This window comes from Sinohyriopsis cumingii, chromosome 7 (genome assembly GCF_028554795.1).
Source record: "Sinohyriopsis cumingii isolate HCF-2022 chromosome 7, ASM2855479v2, whole genome shotgun sequence".
Taxonomy (NCBI): domain Eukaryota; kingdom Metazoa; phylum Mollusca; class Bivalvia; order Unionida; family Unionidae; genus Sinohyriopsis; species Sinohyriopsis cumingii.
In genome coordinates this window covers 92,606,288-92,629,124 of record NC_142967.1, presented here as the reverse complement: position 1 = coordinate 92,629,124, position 22,837 = coordinate 92,606,288, and the positions used below count along the sequence as shown (strand labels likewise).

The 22,837-nt window shown below is 37.3% G+C and overlaps 1 protein-coding gene across 1 annotated transcript; it reads right to left on the bottom strand.

The window, feature by feature from the left end:
• Window positions 1-1,287: 1,287 nt before the first annotated feature.
• LOC149795717 (failed axon connections homolog) lies at window positions 1,288-22,709 on the bottom strand. Its single transcript, XM_089965611.1, has 6 exons — window positions 22,571-22,709; window positions 5,732-5,867; window positions 4,829-5,025; window positions 3,315-3,520; window positions 2,376-2,492; window positions 1,288-1,808 (listed from the first exon to the last, which is right to left on the bottom strand). Exons 1-6 carry the CDS (start codon window positions 22,693-22,695, stop codon window positions 1,630-1,632), a joined length of 960 nt encoding a protein of 319 aa, XP_089821737.1. The 5' UTR covers window positions 22,696-22,709; the 3' UTR covers window positions 1,288-1,629.
• Between the last annotated feature and the right edge of the window lie 128 nt (window positions 22,710-22,837).

Genomic DNA, 22,837 nt, shown 5'->3' with positions numbered 1-22,837 from the left:
TCACAATATGACTATAAATTTAAAGTTTAAGTAGTCCAAAAACGACAATTTCTTAAACCAGTGTCGAGCGCGCGCGGAAGTTCAAAGGTCGCTGGGCGACTGTACGTGTCCATTCATATTTTTACTGTGTATTGATGAATGTACGAGTGTGTATTTTTTTATATTTTTTTTTGGAACACAGCATAAATTCGATTACTTTGTTTCTTGTTACTTATTCTTTTTATTATGAATCCTTAGGTAGAAAAAGAAAATGAGTATATAATAAAAGGTTTACTGTATTTGTATTGGATATATGAACTCTTTTTTTTTTTGTATTAATGCTTTACTCCCAAGAAGTGCAGTATTACTAAGAAAAACTCGTTCATATTTCCCATACAAATGCAGTAACCTGTAATATTTTACTATCTTTATCTCAAATTCGTAAGTAACTCCAATGAATACCTAGGCCTTATCTTGATGTCTATCATCACTGGCTCATTTTGGCGATATCGGAACCCGATGTGTGTGTGTGTGTCTGTGTCTGTGTGTGTTCAAATTAATGTCTAGCACTGAGGCATCATGCCGCAGACGTTTAGCATAATATCCCGCCTAGTCACATTATATTGATACCAGGCCGACCAGTCCTAAACTAACCTCTTAATGCTGAGCACCAATCAGAACCCAGTAACAATATCGCCGTATAATGCTGGTATATTGAATTCCATGACATTTCTCCAGTTCTGGTAAGAATAAATGCTGAACATATTATGTTCAATTGTTTAAGATCCATGCTGTTATTTTTTCGGAATTAAAAGCTTATTGATATAGAGTATTAAGACAACAGTTTTCTTGTTTGAAATTAAAGATGAAATCCGCATACCGATTTCACAAACCCCATACATTATGATCTTTAAAATGCCGGTAGAATATTTCGGAAACCAGCTGTGTCCATACATGCTGCCCAGTTAGGTTGATTCCACCATGACTTCATATCACATTGTCTTCTGTATCTGTGAATAGTTAACAGTGTCAAATTTTAAGTGGTCGGCTACTGCATACGATCAAAATAGGTATCATTCTTAAAGTCGAAGTGGTTGGCTATGAATTATCATTCACCTTATCTAGTGACTAACATACACATTCACCTCACCAACGGCGATTCTGGGATGAGAGCACAAGCATTTTTAGGCGGATTCAGAGCTTCTTAACTGAAGCTGTATTAACTAACTAACGAATCAATAGTGTCAAAGATACCAATAATTATACCACTGTCTTTAAAATGACAATTAAATGATAAAAAATGCGCCCTATTAGGGAACATGTTTTACTAATTATGAAATTTAACCCAACTTTTCAAAAAATATTAAAGATATAGTAAGAATTCAATTTCAAGTTTCCCGGATAGTTAATGATCGCAAATTGAAAACTATGACTAAAAGGGTCATTCCAAACTAAAACAGATTACCCTGTTTATTTCGATCTTGGAAATTTGTATGAAACTGGACTCCATAGCTCTTGTACTATTGATTATAGACTGTACAGAGGATACATGGCGATTTGTCTATTTGTGATGAAGGAAAAAACTCAGTTTTAGTTTAATGGTACCATGTTCCAGTTTAATATGTACAGATCTACTGGAGAGAAAAATCTTTAGCTGGTCTTCTTCTGGTCATAAGAATTCGGACGATTCGGCTGAAGAATGTTTTCCATGAAATAAAGGTGACCGTGATCGTAGGTGTAGCTTTCTCCCTGAAGGATTCTACTCTGCCAGTCAGGCCAGAATTTCTCACGCATACGGTCGCAATAGCTAACTAAGTTAGGAAGATGTTCTGAAAAAGACAAGAGCAGTTTTGTGCCGAAAGAAAACAACAACAACAACAAAACAAAAAAAATGCCATTTGATCTGATCTTGACTACATATATTATGGCCCAAAATGTTTTGAGCTATCGTTTCTAGCTTAATAATGTATAAAGTGGGGGAAAAAAGCGTCCCGCCGTATAGCTGCTGGACAACATATATACACTAAAACTACAAAGTCCTCGAACGTTACCAGGTCGCAGATGAACACGGAGGTAAAAAAAAGAACTTCAAGCCTCACTGAAGCTATATGTCACAACGTGTCTGCATGGAATTTTGCATTTATATATGAGATCATCTGTACATCAAATTGTGCGAGTGTATTTCAAGTGCATCTTGAATGATTATACAAATCTGGACAAGGGGCAGGGTATCCTGCCCTTTATAAAATTTGATATGTTGGCTTTTCTTTATTTAAAAAAATAGTGGTCATAGTAATGAACATCGTCACTCAGCATCCTGTCACCTGACCAACCACCCATCCCTATCTGTCGTTATCATTTCCAAATATGAATATTTCCAGGGTTAGGTTTGTTACCTTTAATGTGTTTCTCGTGCCTGGAACCGGGCATATGCAAAATAATCTGGATCAACATTCCAAACAGGGCACAGTCTACCTCGCTAGGCTGGTCACCCATCAGGAACTTTTTGTCTCCTTTGCAAAAGAAATTTTCATTTAGTAATAGGACGGAGATGGACAGATGGAATGAAATACTGAAGAATAATGAAGTATATATGAATGAAACGCGACAAAGATTTTCAGGATCCTTAAGACTGTCTATCAATAACATATACTGTTCCACAAAAAAGGAGAACATGTATACGCCATTATTAGATAACCAAGAATTACAAAGTCTGATAATAAACTAATTAAAGAAAGAAATAAGACTCTGACGCAATTACAAAAGCGGGCTGTCGGGTTGGGTTTTTTTTTTTTTTGCAACAGGCGGACGCTAGATTTCTGATCACTAAGTAAAATTTAAAATCGGTCTTGCTGCATCTGCAGCATGAGAGAGAGAGAGAGAGAGAGAGAGAGAGAGAGAGAGAGAGTTTTAGTACCGACTACATATGTATATTCCGGTGACGAAACAAAATCAGAAAAGTGATACAAGTTTTCAAGTAAAATGTAAATTTGTTCTTGGACATACCGATATGCTGAAGAATTTGTGTTACGCTTAATGTCAGCTTTTACGGCATAAAATGCAAAATAAGGCGGTCATTATTAAATACGGGGCAAATTCAATACCCAAAGCAAGGGCTTTTATAATCTCTCTCAACAAAAATAAGAGAGAAGAAATGAAAAGAATAGAAAAAAATGGCTTTAGAAATTCCATTTGTAACTCACCTTGTAACCACTATTTGTGCTGTATGAAAGATTACTGGCTTATTCGCAAGCAAAGTTAAGAAATACATTGCGTCCAAAGAAGGCTGAGGAAAAGGCGAATGTGTGAGGAGGAAAAGAGGGCCTGGGGCTTACCTAAGAAGTTTGAAATAGCTGTCATGTCATCGACTGCGATCGACCAGACCTCCTCCTTTGTGTGCCTACCGATGCCGTGTCCCCAGGTTTCAAGCCCGATGACAAATCGGAGCATTTTGACTGTGAACCAAAGCTTTAAACCCCGGTATGGTATCACGGTCTTTATTGGTTCCAGGTTGTCCCCAAACATCTCAAGACACATTGTCCTAGAGCGAGCGGAAAAGTTCATTACTAAGTAAGCACTAAACATTAGGAGTTCCCTTCATCAACCACTTCCTTTGGAAACACGTACTGTCAGTGAGCAGAGCAGAAAAATTACATGACTGATTTTAAATAAACTTTGCTATGAAAAAGTTATTTTATTCCCAACTCTTCTCCGCCGGTAAAATCATTGTGTAAACAACCTCAATACAGAGATATAGCCTTCGCTAAATTTTTCTCTTGTTTTCGAATAACAGAACACAGCGTGTTCTGCATAATGAATTAATGACTAAAAAGATGGGAAAGTATGAAAACTCTCATCTTTTCGTATTTGATATGTTGTTACTTTATAAATAAGGACAAAGCAAATAAATTTGGAAGAAGCATTTGAAAATCAACTGTATGTTTTTTGCACCGCTGTATTGCAAATGTGAATTATATGGATGATACAATAATTTCAGAGGACTTCAAAACGGTTTGTTACGTCACGAGGTTGTTTGCGTTCAATGCAAAAAGAATGTTCGGGATAAAAATTCTCATGAATACAATTGTACGTTCATTAAACCGATGGTTATGTGTGCTTTTATTTCCAATGCGCTTTGTTTTGCCTAAGGACCTAAATTTGTGATGATTACCGATACTGTGATCGCTGAGATATTACATAAAAAAGAGACAAATCTTGCTTTGTCAAGGCCGAAAATTAAAAGCATCGGTTCCTAATTCCCATCAGTATCAATAATGACTAACTAGTATGTAAATAATTTGTATTGTTCGGCATGGAGGTAATGTGATCACGAGTTTTGACTGTGCAATACATGTAGTTATGTAACAAACTGACCTATTGACGTCACAGACAGTCCCGATTGGTGGTCGACACAGACAAGGGGCGGATCTGTAACTATTTTGAGTCGACCGGAATAGTGGTGTATAAACGAATGGGTGAATGGTCTCTGGGACGGAACTCTGTCTGAGGCTCCGAAAAGAAAACTTGCTCTAGGAAACGTTCGTGTTGTTTTGCACCGATTTGGGGAGGGGTGTTACGTGCACCCGCTCCCGTCCGCACTCCCAATTTTTGTCGTTGCCGACAGTAACCTTGTACATTCTAGTTATTTTCAAAATTTTTGGTGTGAAGATTATATTATATTATATTATATTATATTATATTATATTATATTATATTATATTATATTATAATGTGAGTTGATTAAATTACACGTCTCCTCCATGCTATATTGAATAAATAAAAGGGATTTTTCCTTTCAAGCGATTCCAGAAATTATTCATTCAGAATAACATCGACATTGAACACTTACCAATATAAATTTTCTTCAATGAGTTTGAGGAATCCTCGGGCGATCGCTCTGTCCTCCGCACTGAGATGAAGATTGGGGTCTATGTTACGTTCTCGTTTGAGAAATTCTATACAGATCTGAGAGTCTGCAACAGGGAGACCGTTATATTCTATCCAGGGAGTCTTACCTTTGGAGGAGAACCGAGCACTGTGATCATTCTGTAATAATAATAATAATAATAATAATAACGATGATGATGATGATGATGATGATGATGTCAACAATATTTCTGATGGTGGATGTAGTGATTTGATTATAATAATAATGGTACAGTTACTATTATTATACCATTACTGTTGTTTTGTTCTTGGTGTTTTGGGGTTGAACGCCATTTTTAGCGCGTGATGGGTTATACATGACGGCCATTATAACTGGGAGAGGAAGAATCCGGGAAAATCCCATTAAAAACCACAGACAAACGGGATGGTAATGGTAAGGTTTCTCGCATACCCACTTTAGCAGAGACTGAGACTCGAACCCACGCGAACAGAGCTGAGATGGCAGTGATGGCAAAGGCCAGTGCCTTAAATCTATCAGCCCATTTGGTCCTTCTATTACTGTTGGTGCTACTACTAGTGACACTTTGATGATGATGATGATGATGATGATGATGATGATGGTGTCGACGACGACGGCCTTGTATACAAAAATTCACCGAATGTGCAGAATGAGGTTAAATTTCCATTCTCAAACAGAGAATTTAAAGAAATTATTTAGAGTTCGTCTTTAAAGAGTCCAACTAATGAAACAAATTATTTAAAATGTGACATCGTTTCCAGTTTGATTCGTAAGTTAAATTCTTTTCTATTCTAAACGTCTTTTCCAGATAAACAACTGACGATGAGAATAACACACAGATAGTACCATATATGGTATTTTGTTCATCCTCAGAAAAGTTTCCAGCTTCAAGGGAAATGGAGAAATACTGGGAGATCTTGGGCCACGTCCAATTTGGTACAGTATAACTGTATCCTTTGGAGCCGAGAGTTTTCGGCTGGACCTGAAAAAGAAGTAGCTTATTATAATTTAAAGGACTGAGGGGGAAAGTAAAGCCCGTGTACCCATTTGGTCATCTTCTCTAGCCAAGGTCCGATGTGTTAGCCCTGTCTACACCTTGGCGTATCGTACAGATATTTCAGAGCTTTGTCCAAGTGACATCTATAGGATTACACGAGTTGTCTCCCTTAGTATTACTGGCAACTTGCCAATAGCGTGTAACTGAAAATGGTTGAGGAAATTTATTTAAAAAGGGTCCTTTGTAAGTTTAACATCGAATGTGGTGAATTGCCGCCGCATCGAATGAAATTCTTCGACCCTAAGAACCGAAATATCTGAACGATCTGCCTAGGTAATCATAACGTTAACACATCAGAACCTTGGCTAGCGAAGATGCCAATGTACTTGGGTCATGTAGCTTCAAATGTGAATAGCGTAGACTTTATACTGTAAAGAATTATAACGTTGTAGTAATTGCAAATAGTAATAACTATTTAATAAACTGCCAATAACACTACAAATTTAGGGAATAGGGAAGGAACAAAACTTTTCAAAGCGAATTTAAAACACCCATATAAACGTACAGGAGAGCACATGCACGTGTCTTCAAAGCATAAAGGTCACGTATTAAAACCAAGTAGTCATACCTTCTCCATTAGAATTTCCTGTCATGCCATCTACTTGTTCATTAGTTTTCCTAATTCCTGTCTTGTCATTTATTCTGTCCATCATTCTTCACATTTCCTGTTATGCCACTCTTTGTCCATCATCCGTATTTCCTGTCATACCATCTTTCTCCATCATTCTTATTTCCTATCTTGCTATATCTTTGTCCATCATTCTTATTTCCTCTCATGCCATCTCTTTGTCCACAATTCTTATTTCCTGTCATGTAATCTATTTGTCTATCATTCTTATTTCCGGTCACGCCATCTCTTTGTTCATGCACATCTCAAGGTTACAAAAATGATCATGAATTAAAATAATCTGTTTTGCATTCTTGTCGTTGATGTCATAAAATGTCAGTTTTGAGTAAACTTAAAATATTCTAATGCCTGACAACATGTATTCTCTTCAATGAATTGGACAAGTTAATATTGCTTTTAACAGCTGGACTGATAGTTTCTCTCTGATATGATTTTTGTATGACATGAGTGAAATTCATGCAACCGAGCTAAGCCTTTTCTTTTCTATATGAGACCGTTCCGGCGGTTAATGTGGTTAAAGCGTTCGTCTCGGATGCGGGTTCGAAACCCAGCCGAGTCATTCCAAAGACTTATAAAATGGTACTAGCAACTGCCTCGCTTTGCGCTCAGCATTAAGAGGTTAGTGTTAGGACTGGTATCAGGATAATGCAGCTGGGTGGGACATGATGCCACATGTATATGACATGATGCTCCAGTGCTAGACATGATATGTATATACATCTCGACGGTGGTAACTTTGAAATTTCAAAATTAGGCCAGATTGACTCAATTGTCGCGTTTATGTGATGGCGTATTTTTGCTTTTGTTCATTACACTCCTTTGGGTCACATTTTGAATGACCTTAGTTAAAAGTCTGACTGGCATTATGCTGTATCCATCTTTAAAGTCTGGGTTTTGCTCAGTCAACCCTAATTTCCCACATGCAATTTTTTCCCCCTGTGAAGTACGTTTAATTTGCATTGTTTGTTAGTTTCTTTTCGTCATTATCTGCTATGGATAATTGTATTTTGGACTTGACCTTGTCCAAAATCAAGTTTATTTTCTTCCTGACCTGAATCATTGATTTTGGTTTTGTAAACGTGTTTACCTCAATCTGTGTCAGAATATTGGAAGTTTCCCATGAAATACCGGGCCTAACTGTTGTTTATTACATTTTATAGTATAATTCTAGTAACAGACCTTTTAATTATAACTTAGATTTTATCTTACAAACATCTGGGACCTTCTAGAATGATGTTTGATTAGGTAATAGTTATTGTGGTTTTTTTTTTGCAATAGAAAATGCTTATTATGACATGAGGTCAGGTACAGGATTGTGTAATCTTGTTTGTCTATACATTTTTCATCCATGTTGAGCAGAATCAGTTATATTATTGTTGTGTCCAGTATTTAATTTAGCTGGAATTTGTTAATTCAAATTATTTAATTCAAGTTATTCCTCTCTGGAAATCCAAAGCCCTAAAAATAATATTCTTGGAAATGGAGACTTGGATTTATAGTGATATCCAAATAAGGATATAATTTTGGATTTGTAGTATAGTGATTAAACAAAAGACTAGTGATTCGGGCAATCATAGGCACATCAACACTTCCAGCGTTGGATTTTGAAATACCACTAAAGTTTAATCAGAACTTTAATCATTATGACTTGAGTTAGAACTTGCATGATTATTTGGGTGTTATCAGTATGATTTCGCTCTCGGTGCCTGTATCAGATTCTAGTTGTTAGTAGTGACAGTTGGCCAGAAAATTAATCCCACCATTATGGATATTTGAGACTGTCAACATATTCGGTTCTGTTGTTTATCTTCCCATGGCTATCTGAGTGTGGACCAGTTCATGCCCTTGGATAAGGCACACATATTAAATTAAGATCCTTTATCTCTAACCCTTACTAAAACAAGGGCAGAGTGGGAGAGTACGCAGTTATGTAGCTAGGCTTGGTACTGTAAGCAACACTTGTTTTTGGTTTTTCTGAAGATTTTAGCTTTATTTTACATAAAGTTGTAGAACCCTTACTTCGTGTTTGTGTGTCCTTTGAAACCGAATGTAACATTGGGATTTAATTTGTAACACCGTAAGTTCTATTTATTTATTTTCATTATGTATTAAAGGGAAATATATTTTTTGTTGAATTTTACAAAACTTTATTTTCGCTCTTTTCAATTACTTAGTTTAAGACCAGAAAGGCGTAATACCTTGAGTAGCATTTCTAAACCGATCGGTATTTCAACTGTTTTAGTAAGCTCACAAGCCAGGATTTCTTAGGTTTTGTTTGCTCCTCACTTGCTACTAATTTCACGCAATGATTGTTCCAGTAGATTATATTGTCTGGTGCATCTGGCACAAAGTTAATTTGTATCAAAATATATATTGCAATTATTGCGTCATACTGGGAATCTTTGACATCATTCATTTTCCTAAAGGAATCATCATTAACAACATGAACACCGATAATGTCAAGGGAATGCCCATTTACAGAAAACACATTTCTCTCAGGAGCTTAATGGTTTGTTTGGCCGCATTTGTCAAACTTCTGTCGCTCACTAATTACACGACAGTGCAAGTACCGAGATATAAATTGACTTTTTGACCGAACAGTGTCCCCGGAATAAATATTATATTTTTGACCCACGCCGTCACTGAAGTAATTATTGTGTTTGGTTGATGGCTGTAATAACCACTGGCAAGACGTTCTTGCGGAATTTTCCTGAATTTCTGGGGGCCCTTTCCCTCTCTGAAACGGACCCGATTTTTTTAAAAGTTGTGCTTGGTTATACTTTTCAAGACACTGTCTTTCGATGTAGCCCTCCCGCTGGCTAAAGGTACATATTTGTACACCCTGTTATTCCCATATTTCTTGGAGCGTAAGTGCCACGACCCAGTCCATTAAAGCTTCTTGTGTAGCCCATTCCTCGACCTCGAAATTGGGGTGGCTGAATTCTCAGAGAAGTAATGTCACTTGCCAGAAACTCTAAAGTTTCACTTAAAGTTTGAATCATGTCATCGCTCCGAATAGTACTGTTCATGGTTTGTAGTGACTGAGGTACATTAAGATTTTCACAACGTTCCTCGCGTTTTGTTATCCTCAATGCATGTTCAAAGGATTCTTGATCGCTTATTACAACAAATCCTTCTAGCTCTGGCTTCAGTCATTGGTGAAGTTTTCCATTACCAGTTTATCATTTTCGTTCTGGCTCCTATGGGATTTGCGGGATGGATTATGTCTTGTGTTTCGGTAATCTTCTACCGTTTCAACGTTCAGTTGTTTCCATTTGAAATCATACAGAAAAATACATTCTCTGTAATTCCTCTGGGTAAAATCTTTCCATCAATGTTCTAATAAATGCATCATAAGATATTTTTTCTTCTTCATCAAGGTCTTCAAAAGAGCTTTCTGCCCGATCTCCTAACAGTGCTAGAAGTTTCTCAAATTTCTAGAATTGTTCCGCCTGCTTGCTGTGGATATCCTCTAAAATGTTTGAAGCCAGCTTTCAAGAACCTCGTTCATTTCTTCATAAAAGTTTGGCGGTGTTCTTTGGTGAAAGGTTAACTGTAGTAATATTCATATTCGACAATGTATTTTACTTTTCAATCACATGCCCTTCAAAAATAGAGAATGCTAACGTGAGGTTTTCGTCCTTACGATAAGAACTTCATCAGCAGACTGACGTGATGTCTACTAACTGTCAACATCGCTCGATGGAATGGTGAGCGATGTTAACAGATTGTCCCTGATATGCGGCATGTTCAAGCTCGTTTGAGGTATCATGATACATCCACAATGTTTGCCCTAGCCCATACCATAACTTGGAACTCAATAAAAGTGCTTGATCGAGAACAAGCCTGGTTCGAGCTAGGGGTTAAGGAAACGATTTAAATCCGTGCGCACAAACAGACGCTGGACAGGGACAGGGGCCGATAGAACCTGCCGCATTTCTGGGACAATCTGTTGACATCACTCACCATCCCATCAAGCGATGCTGACGATCAGTAGAGGTCACACCAGTCTGCTGATGAAGTCTTTAGCGTAAGGACGAAAGCTTTAGGTTAGCTTTCTCTATTTTTGTGTATGCAATTGAAAAGTTAAGTACACTGTCAAATTTGGAGGTGTTATTGGTGAATGTTTCACCTCCATTATGTCAGAGCAAGAATTAATCATGTCTCGACTGTTCGTTTTGCTTTAATGCTCTTTCTATAGTCCACCAAAAACAGATCGTTTGAAGCTCTTCCCATCCCACTTCTAACACCACTAAAGTCAAGGAGGCTTTATTGTTCATGTATGGTGTTCCCCGTAGTATCAGTAACTCAACGAGTAATGCTCTAGTCCATTTCATACCGAATTTAACCGAGTTGCTCCGTAATTATCCGAATAACCTCCCGAGTTACTTTATACTCCAGCCAATCAAACGCTGGTGGGCACATGTACATAACAAAATGGCGTCCATTGTTGTTTATAAATATTTCAGAAATAAAATTAATTAAATGATTGAAATTTATATGTAAATTATCCACAGACTTTCAAAAACAAATCTGATAAACTCATATGAAACGCATTTTATTATAGTGACGTTTCGGATGCACTGAAATAGTTTGAACAACTTGCTCTTTGCCTGTCATGATTAAATTTGTTTACTTCGACACCGTTTCCTTACTTAAATGTACATGTCCGGATGTAAACAGCTCAAAGCTACTCTCTCTCGTATGGGTTTGAAATCCGCCCTGGTTTCCAGAAAATAAAACAGGATGGTTCCAATATTAAATTTCGTCTATATCTGCGGTAGCATCGCTGTTGAATATGCATTTTTCAACTCGATAAACGATGTTGAAGTTGTTACAGAAGTTCATGCTGATGCTGAAGCGTCCGCCATATTTTGCCCACCACCTATCGAGTGCATATTACGGTCAGCTGACCACCCGCCACGTGATCAAAATTCCATGCAAATTCCGAAGTTCACCGAAGTCTACATGAAATGGGCTATTCCTCTTCCGTTACTTACGTTTGGACAGTTATGCATCTAGCAATGAACCAATAAACTTATGTCTTTTACATCTAAAACTGATCTTGACCACCGGCTGTATTCTAATTTTACCGTCCCGTCTTAGTGACGCTGTCCTCGCATCTGAGAAGCTGCCCAAATTGGCTTTATGATCTGCCTGGGTCTGTGACACTGTGACCACTATTAGTTTCATAATTAGATGGAGTCTGGGTCACCGTTACACTTCAAACATTTATTTCAACCAACGTTACCCGAGGTATAGCATTTGATTTGTGTACCTGCTCAAGGTCGTTAAGTTTTATGCAAGGTGTGCATGATAAGTCTTGCTAATTTCATGAAACAGCGATTGTCGGTTGTAGCTTAACGCGCGATCAATTGACAGAGAGAGCGAAGCATTACGACTTGGCGGCTGGTTGCATCAACCAAACATCTGGCAAACTGCAGTATACAATGACGCAGAAGGAGAGTATATATAAGCACTTGCAAACAACCATTTACAGTTTGTATCAATGAAGAAAAGAAAATCCATGACTAGATTTATGAATGTAGCATTTGCAAGCAGACATTTACAATAATGCAGAAGGAAAGTAGCACTTGCAAACTGCCACGTACAATTTGCATCAATGAAGAATACAATATACATGGATAGAATTATGAAAGTATTACTTGCAAACAGCCATTTACAATAATGCATTCAGGATGATTAGAAAATACATGCATATAATTATGGCGGTAATCCCCCTCCATAGGTGTTAGGTTGTACACACTTTCTTTAATAAGGGTCAATAACAAAACTTCACCAGACTAATAATAGCTCATATAAAACACGTGATATCTTTGTATTGTTATAATCCTCACCGGTCGGTTTGAAAACTCAACCCTTTATCAAAAATTGCATTTGCTGAACACAATGTATCAGTGAAAGTATAGTTTTCACTTAGGCTCCCGGATCAACATCGGTGAACATCGGACTCATTCCATTGAACTTTATGGGCGTTGTATTTTTGTTTCCTGTAATTTAGGATAATTCGAAAGAAAAAAAAGCAGTCAATATTTGGAGAATCGCCAAGTCATACTTAACCCCGAATACTTATTACGATATCGATTCATTTGAAACGAAATAATTTCTTTAGAAAATTTAACCACTTTATTACAAACTGATGTTTGGCTCACAGTGAAAGTTTAAAAATACCTAGTTAAATACAGTGAAGTTACAACGGTGTAAATGTGTACCCGTTATATTGTAGAGCTGACAGGGTATCTTACCAGACCGCGTGAAACTTGGCACCCTAGGTGCTACAACATTATAAATCAGAGCCGTGCTTGAGAGGGATCCTTTTACCAGGGGAGTGCAAATAAATAACGCTTGACTGACTGTTGACAGTAGGTAGGTTTGGGGAATCAAACCGTGTAATTTTACCCCCCCCCCCTCTGCGTGAGGTTTACAGGAAACGGAATAAAATGTTTAGCCAAGAAGAAAAAGACAAAGAAGCTGCATCATGAAGATAAGAAGACGCGATTGCATATTTATAATGTGCATTATCAGTTTATTAAAATAAGAAACTTAATGCATTCCTTATATCATGCGTGTTTTTAATCTCACTGTGGAAATCATTATAATCGCTTTATTTCATAGTAGCGGCATCATATCTTGTTCGACTGTATGCTAGGAAAAACGCATTATTTCAACTTAACACATTAACCCCTGCCGACGAGTTTACGTGGCAGGAGATAGCAGCCTACTACCGAGTTCTGTAGCGTCAAGGTGATGTATGACATACTAAATTGGGTGGTATTATAGACAGGCAGATAGATGTAGCTCTACAATGATACCAAATAATTTGGAAGTTCTAGTTGCACTACAAAATACAGAGGGAAAAACCTCTTTTGTTGGACCCGATTTTATTCCACCCGAAATTCGCCCATGGTCGGAATCCGATTTTGTGTCTGGATTTTAGACTTTTTGGTTTCGGATCTAAGGCAGACCGGTATGAACTGCAGACATGAACATTTGCAAAAAGTAAGATAAAATGGGCATTTGGAATAAAGAGTGGTCTCGATACGAAAATAATGGGTCCGTTAGGCTAAAAAAAAAAGGTCCAACTTTTACCCATCGCCTCATGCGCGAGCCAAATAGCCAAAGATAAACAATGTTACTAACACAACTAGGCATTAGGTTATTGGAAAATCACCTGGAAGTTGATGTTTAGGATGTATTAAGAAATAGCTTTCAAAATGTGTTCTGTACTCGAATTTCAGGCGAAAACGACAAAAACCTCCAGGGGTTAATGTTTTAACAAATAACAATATTTCGATCCCTTGCCTCTAAGCCACATAATGATATCAACGCTTACCTTTGATATCCGATGTCTTTAGCGGTTCGCGCAACCAATACAACCCCAAGAAAAGTTGATTATATGGCGGTGATAAAGCAACCACAATGTACAAATCTCGATATTTATTTATCTCTTATAGTTATGTATCCCCTGGACAAAGAAATCGCCTGTTCGTTTGCGTGTTTATTTTCCCTCAATATTTTGCTACGGCTAAAAATTCTCAGACACTATTTCCCATAACACCTATGAAAGCAGGTATTTCAGATGCATCTCAGGAAATTTCTTCGGGTTTAACAAAACAAGGTCACTGTAACCTAATAAGTATTTTTTAGTTACTTTTGCATTTTCAGCTACTCGATTTTTATACGCTCAATATCATTGAAAGTATTTTCTTGTCACAGATGAAAATTCGTATGAAGATACGTCTGGAAAAATTAATTCACCTATATCAACATTTGATCACTTACTTAATTTGCAAGGGGCCCTGAGTGGCCGAGTGGTCTAATGCGCTCTCCGTCACGGATCATTGCCATCTCACCTCTGTCTGCGTAGGTTCGAGTCTCGGATTCGGCTAATGTGGGTATGTGAGAAAGCTTGCCAGTAGCTTCTCGTGGGTCGGTGGTTCTTTCCGGGGTTTTCCCGGGTTCTTCCTCCACCATTAATACTGGCCGCCATGTATAGCCTATCGTGTGCTGAAAAATGGCGTTAAACCCTACAACAACAACAACAACTTAATTTGCACACTTGAGTGACATCTGTATCTTCACCTGTTCGTTTGTTACACACACAAAATATTGGACTCTATTTCACGTATACTAAAATAACTTTTTATGCATATACATATCGACGACAGTAACAGCAGGTAATCTATAAAAAGAAATAACTAGGTCACTGTAACACAATTTTAAGCTTTAGGGAATATTTTATTTTCGGCAATTCTGTCGTTACACCCTTGATATATCAGACCATTTTTTCAACCATACCCATGAAAATTTCTTTGCAAGTGCATTTTGGTAGACTTACTTCACCTGTTGTAAAACTAGGTCACTGTGACCTAATTTGCACCGAGAATGACATTTGCATTTTAACTGGTCTCTCAAGACAAATTCAGTTTATATGACCCTAATTACGTATATGTATGAAAGACATTATTTTGAATGTTTAAAAGACTTTTGTATTTTCAGGACCACCGAGTCTTACCAAAAACTTATAAAAACGGTACTAGCAAATGCCTCTGTTGGCGCTCAGCATTAAGAGTTAGATTTAGGACTGGACGGCCTGGTGTCAGGATAATGTGACTGGGTGGGACATGATGCCACATCTCGACAGTGGTAACTTTGACATTTCAAAATGAGGCTAGCTTGACTCAATTGTCGCGTTTACGTGATTGTGTATTTTTTCCTTTGTTCACTACACCCTCATGTGTTTGCATCTCGAAGGTTGTCACTTAAGCACAAGAAAACAAGGTCAGTGTGATCTAATTTTCACGTTTGAGTGGCTCTGAATTGTCGCCAGTTCATTCGTTATACCCTCACAAATATATCATTTCTAGGTTCCGGTGAACATTTAAAAATCGGGACAAAACCAGATCCAAAAGACACAACACTGCGTTAAATAAATAACAGTAAGGTATATCTTATAAACGTATTGTCAGTTTACTACATCCTGCCAACGTAATTGTTGTAGCGAAGAAAATACTGATACTGAGATGAGTTGACTACTGAGATGAGTTGACTACTGAAATGAGTTGTCAACCAGTTAATAAAACTATGTAGTGAAAACAATTTAAAAGACAGCGAGACTTGGAGGGAACAGTTGATAATTAGTTAGCTGGTGTTTAAACGGAATGGTAATTGAAAAGTTGGCCAAATCTTTAGAAGCTCAAGACTGGTTTAAGCTGAGATTCGATACGTTATCTACTGCCATTCAAGCTGTACGAGCAGCAAGGAAAAACACAACACACAAAAACAAAACGAAATGCAAACAAAGAAAACAGATGATTTACCTAAAGTCAGGCAAGTTTCCCAACCGACCAAACAGTGAAAGCGACATACAAAGCTTTTCTAGAGAACTATGGCGCTCTATAACCTTAGATGAAGTAAAGAGTGACCTGAATAACGAAATAAAAAATAAAGATCCAGAAATTAGAACGATAACAAATGCATTAAACACACAAATTACTGGGCTTATTACAACGATCGCGGCTTTCACTAGCTCGTTTCTGGAGTTTGTTATGTATATTTAATTTGTATTGCGTAAATGACCTTTCCCCATAATTGAGGGTAGGCGTTTGGACCTAACTGACTAATATCATTTATGAAAAACATGTTTACTTGGACATTGGTTTTCACCATTGAAATTCCTGATAATGTTGAGACATTAACAAAGACAGCTGACGTAAAAATAAAAAAATAAAATGGTGTTATGAATGATGCACGATTATATCAATGAAAACAACATCAACATACGATCTCTCTGCTACATACTGCAATAGAATCAAATTGAAGAAAACTGCATGTCACCGAGTTTTACAGCAAATTAAACACTGAGGTTGAATACCTTAAAACAGATACAAAAGTTTCTTTTTGAATCGAGAGGTGGTCGATAATATAAGTGTATGCAATGTAGCAGTGATGAAAAAGACAAATGAATAAAGAAGTTGACGAAGATTTAATCGATTTTAGGATAATGTATACAACAGCAGCATATTCGTTCAAAATAGAAATAAATAAAACTACACTCCAGGTATAAGTCGCACCAATGACAAAATTAACACTGAATATATTAAACACAGAAGAACTCCAGAAAGAATTGGAAAATAAATTCCAGTCGGATTTAGATAGGATGAAATAAAGAAGGAAACCGACAGAAAATGAAATGAGTTTACAAAAAATAAATATTACTTGGATATATACTGCATTAGAATTTTTGCATTGTATCGGACAATAATTCTTTTTATCCAGATTATGCTAAAATAAGTTTTAGGGTAGGAGATGTACTTGTTACGGATCGAACTGCGCATTGAGGAATAACCAGAGTTGCTGACACTCTTCAATTCTGAAATAACACTAATACACGGTTTAACATCGCGTTTTGCTAATGGAAATTACCCATGATAGAGGAAGCAATGCATTATATCAATTAAATAAAAATAAAAACGATTTCGACACAACTGTTTATCAATTTGTTTATCAAATATATTGTTAGTGAATGATTCCGTGCGGTCAGAGATAAACATGGAACGCGTCGTTTACTTCTTTAAGCAGAAAATGACACCATAGGGAGACTTGAATGTGTAAAACAAACACAAGCATAATATCGGAAACAAAAAACACTCTTATATTAAAAAATTTAATACTTCCTTTAACACATTAACCCCTATGTATTTTTTTTTTTATTTTTTATTTTATTTTGGTCGTTTTGGCCTGAAATTCGAGTAGGAAACACATTTTGAAAGCTATTTCTGAATAGATCCGAAAACAACAAATCCCAGGTGATCTTTCAATAAATACTGCCTAGTTGTGTTAGAAACATCGTTTTTCATTGGCTATTTGGCTCGCGCATGAGCAGAGGGGTAAAAGTTGGAGTTCCTTTTTTCCTTTTTTATTTTTTTTTACTTAACGGAGCCATCATTCTTGTATCGAGACCAATCTTTATTCCAAATGCCCATCTTATCTTACTTTTTAGAAAGGTTCATCTGTCTGTTTGCAGTTCGTACCGGTTTGCCTTAGATCTGAGACCAAAAAGTCTAAAATCCGGACACAAAATCGGATCCCGACCACGGGCGAATTTCGGGTAGAAAAAAATCGGGCCAAAAAATGGCGGTTTTTTCCTCTGTATTTTGTTGTGCAACTAGAAATTCCAGATTATTTGGTATCATTGTCGAGCTACATCTGTCTATATTTCTACAATACCACCCACTTTAGTATATCATGCATGATCATGTCGCTACAGAGCTCGGCAGTAGGCTACTACCTCCTGCCACGTTAACTCGTTGCAGCAGTAATCTCTGAAGCGCAATAAATAACGGTAGAGCATTGACAGGGAGCAGCTATTTGATGAAACTAATTGGGCATAAATCAGCTAATGATGAACGAATTAGAAACAATTAGAGAAAAACTGAAGACTCCTGTGAAAACAGAACCATGACACTTAACTAGTTGCATGCATATTGAGGAAAGGTTGCTTGGTCTCTCTGTACTTGGACAACCCGGTAAAGATTTACTCTATATTTGTCTGCTGGCAGTAATGATGGTGGAAGTGTTTCATTGATGTATCTAAGCTTCAGCTGAATCAATCACATCTAACCTTCAGATGAACCAATCATATCTAACCTTCAGATGAACCAATCATATATAACCTTCAGATGAACCAATCATATCTAACCTTCAGATGAACCAATCATATATAACCTTCAGATGAATCAAAGACAAATACAGTTTCATTTTAATTATGATGGGTGTTTTCTTGTATGTTGTTGATCTGTTTCTTTGATCACGCCCAGCACTACGTCACATTTACCGACGAAACGCTTATCTAGTTTGTCCCTAAAGCCACTTCCCCTGTGTGTTGTGTACTACAAAGGAAAAGAACAACCACCCCGGGGGGGGGGGGCATATTTACTATTTGCATATCTTTCCTATACGATATTTTTAGTTTTGGGGTTTAACGCCATTTCTCAGAACAAGATGGCAGCCAGTAAAACTGGTACAGGTATAACCAGTGAAACCCCAGTAAGAACCATTGACTCACCGGAAGCTATTGGCAAGCTTTCTCACATACCCACATTGGCCGAGCCCGAATCTTAAACCCCGGCGGACAAAGACGAGATGGCAGTGATCGGTAAAGGCGAGCGCTTTAGACCAATCGGCCACCCGGGGCCCCTATACGATGGTGACTGGTCCTCAATTTGTACTGTATGTGTTACTAACTGAATGTAAAACTTCTTTCATGCTTTCGATCGTACACGCCAGAAGAAAAACTCTACTTCATGTAACGGTATGCATCCCAAGAACCAATCGACCTAAAACATGTTGACCGAACGAAGCATGACGAGCAATTGCTTAAGTCATATTCAGTCTACCGATGTCAAAAACCGAACACTTGATGCATCCAAGTCAATAATTTCTTCTTATCGACTAAAAAAGGAAAAGTGTTCAACCCGCGGAAACCTTACGTGAAGATCTGATCCTAGTGAATAATGAAGAGATCATGGCATTTCTTCCATCGGATGAGTTTAGTAATGACATGATGGTTGCATACTTGACTACGCCAGCTGACTTCCCTTTCTCTAGTGCCTTTATTGCAACCTAGTACAGCTCTGTCTCCAGAAGTCGCCTGGTTTTAAAGCCCAGAACAGTATCCCATCCATCTTCAAGAATCTGTTGTCTTCTATGTTTCTCTGTTGTCAGGTCTTTCACCAAATGGTATGCCTTTCATTGCTATATCACCTTTCCCTAGACCTCGAACAGTATCCTGCTGTTAAATTTGTGTACATTTTTCACATTACGTTTATCCTTGACCCCAGACCGACCCCAATTTTAAATCTATGGTTTAAAATTTTAAACTCCCATTGAGACTATCGGGCCATTTTTTACGCCAAGTTTCCCTTTTGGTTACAGTACCATATTTGAGGACATATTCCCCTTTAGGCCATAATTCCTGTTTAAAGGACATATTTTAATGCGACTGCCTAATTTTAACCCCCCCCCCTTCCCGAGAACAAGTGCTATTTCGAGGTTATTTTGCCGCCCTTAAAAGTTAATTAACAAGAAACGTACCATTTAACAACACAGTGTAATGTCGATTTATATCTACATCTTTATTCTATTCACATACACCTAACACCAGCTAATAAGTGCGTTTATCCACGGAGAACGCAACGAGTATTACTTCAGCGAGTTTTAAAAAGTGCATTATTGTTAGGCATGATATCTATGTTGTGTTTCCAAAACTGAATTAAATCACGTTGTGCTGTGTTTAAAAATCCATTGTTCAGGCATATTTTTGTGCAGTAAAAGAGATACGAGTTTTGTGTTTACGATTATTATTATTTTTTTGAACACATAATAAGGACATTCAAAATGACTTCCCGTTTAAAAAGAAATACAGGGTCAATTATCCTTTCTTATTCTCTTAAATGTGCACAAATTTGTTTAAAAGGGTTATTTGTAGAATCGAAATAGGGCATAAAACACGCAAATTTAACCTATTGTCTCTTTTTTGCTTGTTTGTTAAACAGGTGTAGCACCACGTCTTCACTTTTTCACCACTCCAGTGGCCTAAATGGTTAGAGCGTCCACCTCGGATGTGGGAGGTCGCGGGTTCGAACCCCGGCCGAGTCATACCAAAGACTTTTATAAAAATGGTACAAACAGCATTAATAGGTTAGTGTTAGGACTTGTCGGCGTTAGGATAATGTGTATGGGTGGAACATGATGTCAGATGTCTGCTGCATGATATCCCAGTGCTAAACATCACTATAAACTGCCACACTGCAGACGTCGTAGCGATATGACTGAATTTTTTTTTTTAAAGCTACGTTAAAATCCAAATCACACGCACACACACCTTTTCCTTTTCAATTGGGATTTCTCACATTACACTATTACACTCAGTCTAAATCTCCCTGAAGGGGCTCACGAATCTGCTTATCTGTCAGATTTATCAAACATTCCGTCATCAATGCATAAATGGCTGCAAGTGCTCGAAAGCTAAAGAGGGGCCATTTAAATACAAAACAAATTAGCTGGACACCATAAAAGACCCGGGGCACCCCAGAAATGTTGCGCCAGACTGGTCGTTAACAGTACCTCTTTAAGTATCCTGTTAAACAAATGTGACGAAAATCAGTGACGACTATGACCATACCACACAAAATGATTAAAACCAGTCATACCACAGGGTTGTAATTTTCGTAAAAGCAGTTTGTGGGACAGAATAAAATGCTCTGTCAGCATAAATTGCACGAACCTGTGGCTGTTGGTGTCATTTCAGACAAAATCAGTAAAATTGTCTAAAGTTACTGTAAAAACCCTTCAGCGACAAGCTCACGTATGGTAGTTAATTGCAGACAGTACGGTAGTTAATTGTAGACACGGGCGCCCGCAGGATTTTTTGCGGGGGTGGGGGTCAGCCAATCACGGCCGGGAGACTTAGTTGCACAGTTCCGTGCGTAAGCAGTCTGAAACAAAAGCTAATATTTACTAAGCGTTTTAACTAAATCTTGTGACATATTATCAGCTTCATTTGCATGATTAACCGTATCGGAATTTATTGAAATATTTGCATCATGATTTCGGGGGGGGGGGGTAATGTGACCCCCTTCCCTTGACATATGCTGCGGGCGCCCATGATTGTAGAGTACTTTGGCATAAATTCATGCCGTCTTCCACATATCGTAGCCTGAAATGCTTTGCATGAATCCATGCTATCTGTCACATATGGTGTAAGCAGTTTATTCTGCACATTTAAAACTGATGCATTTAATATTGTCCGAAATAAAATGAGGTAGCAAATTACGTTCACTGTATTCACTCATCCGGAAAAATTGAAATCTCCTAGAATTAAAACTGATACGAATTAGTTCAGTTGTCGCATAACTACAGAAATTCTGTTGAAGGAAATGTCGTGATATGTTATATTTCCTTTGTAGAAAAGCTCTCTCATTAGTAAGGTACTTTATTATTAATAATTTTATAATTGATTAAATTATGTATAATATTTGAATATGTTTTCGTTGTGTACGAGTTTAACAAAATGTTTTGACATAATGACACTATCTAGAATAATAAAATGTGCACAGTTGTATGGGGTATAGGGTTAAAACATTCTGTACAGTCCTTCTAACACGAGCCGCATAAAGTAATCAAGTGCAAACTGACCAGTCAAAAGGGCAGAAGTCTCTATTGACCTGAGGCGATAGGTCGGACGAATATATGGGTTGTGCGAAAAGTACTGGTGAAAAAAATGTATCCACGACACGATCTGTGAAGTGCACATCCGTTTTACAGCTGTAGTTGCATGGGGTTTATACTGTGAAAAATCAAAATGTGTTAACCCAGTTTTGCAATTTAAAATGAAACATTTACGAAAATGCTCAGTTGTACACTGAAACTTGCTAAAACATGTGTTTTAATAACTGTAAACACAGGGTCTCTGTCGAATTTTTTTTTTTTTACCAAGACAACGTGCATCGGATGTGTGTGCACCCTGGAATATTGAACCCCGTTTTTTGTATTTATACATTGCTTAAGAGTAATTATTTAAAATTCCAAAATCACTAAATTTTCTCTAAGACCGAAGAGTATATAACTGTATAAATTTTTCTCGATAAGCTTGTAGTGAAAATGCACGTGTGTTGGACACCACGGTAACATGTAGGCCATTTAAATGTTTTTGTCGCCGAGTTTACATTCTACCCTTCATAAGTATCAATCATCGTTATGCTTGATTTTTAAATGTCATCTCTCTTTTTCTGTTAATAAATTATGTAAACTATGCAGATTTTCAAACTTATCACCTAATAAAACCACAAAGAATACATATTTTATATACATGTAGTTGAAACGAAGAATTCATATAGGCCCACAATATTTTAACCAGCCAACATTATAAAAGTGATTTAAGAAATTTTGAATCTTGTACAAAATAATATTTACTGACCTGAACCTTAAAAATGCCAAATATAGAACGGCAGAAACGATAAAAGCTGACAAAAGTCCTAAAACCAAGTTGTGTATAATATCCATCGTTCCACTTGGTGCTCTAATATCCTCAGTTCTGTGCATACACGCACATGTTGATAAATAAATAGAATTGTGGGTAAGGAGGTGGGGTTAACTGTTTTGATTGATTCAAATTCTTTGGGTTAGCCCCATTATTGATAGGAAATATATTTTCTCATTAGTAAGTCAGAATATTAAATTGTAA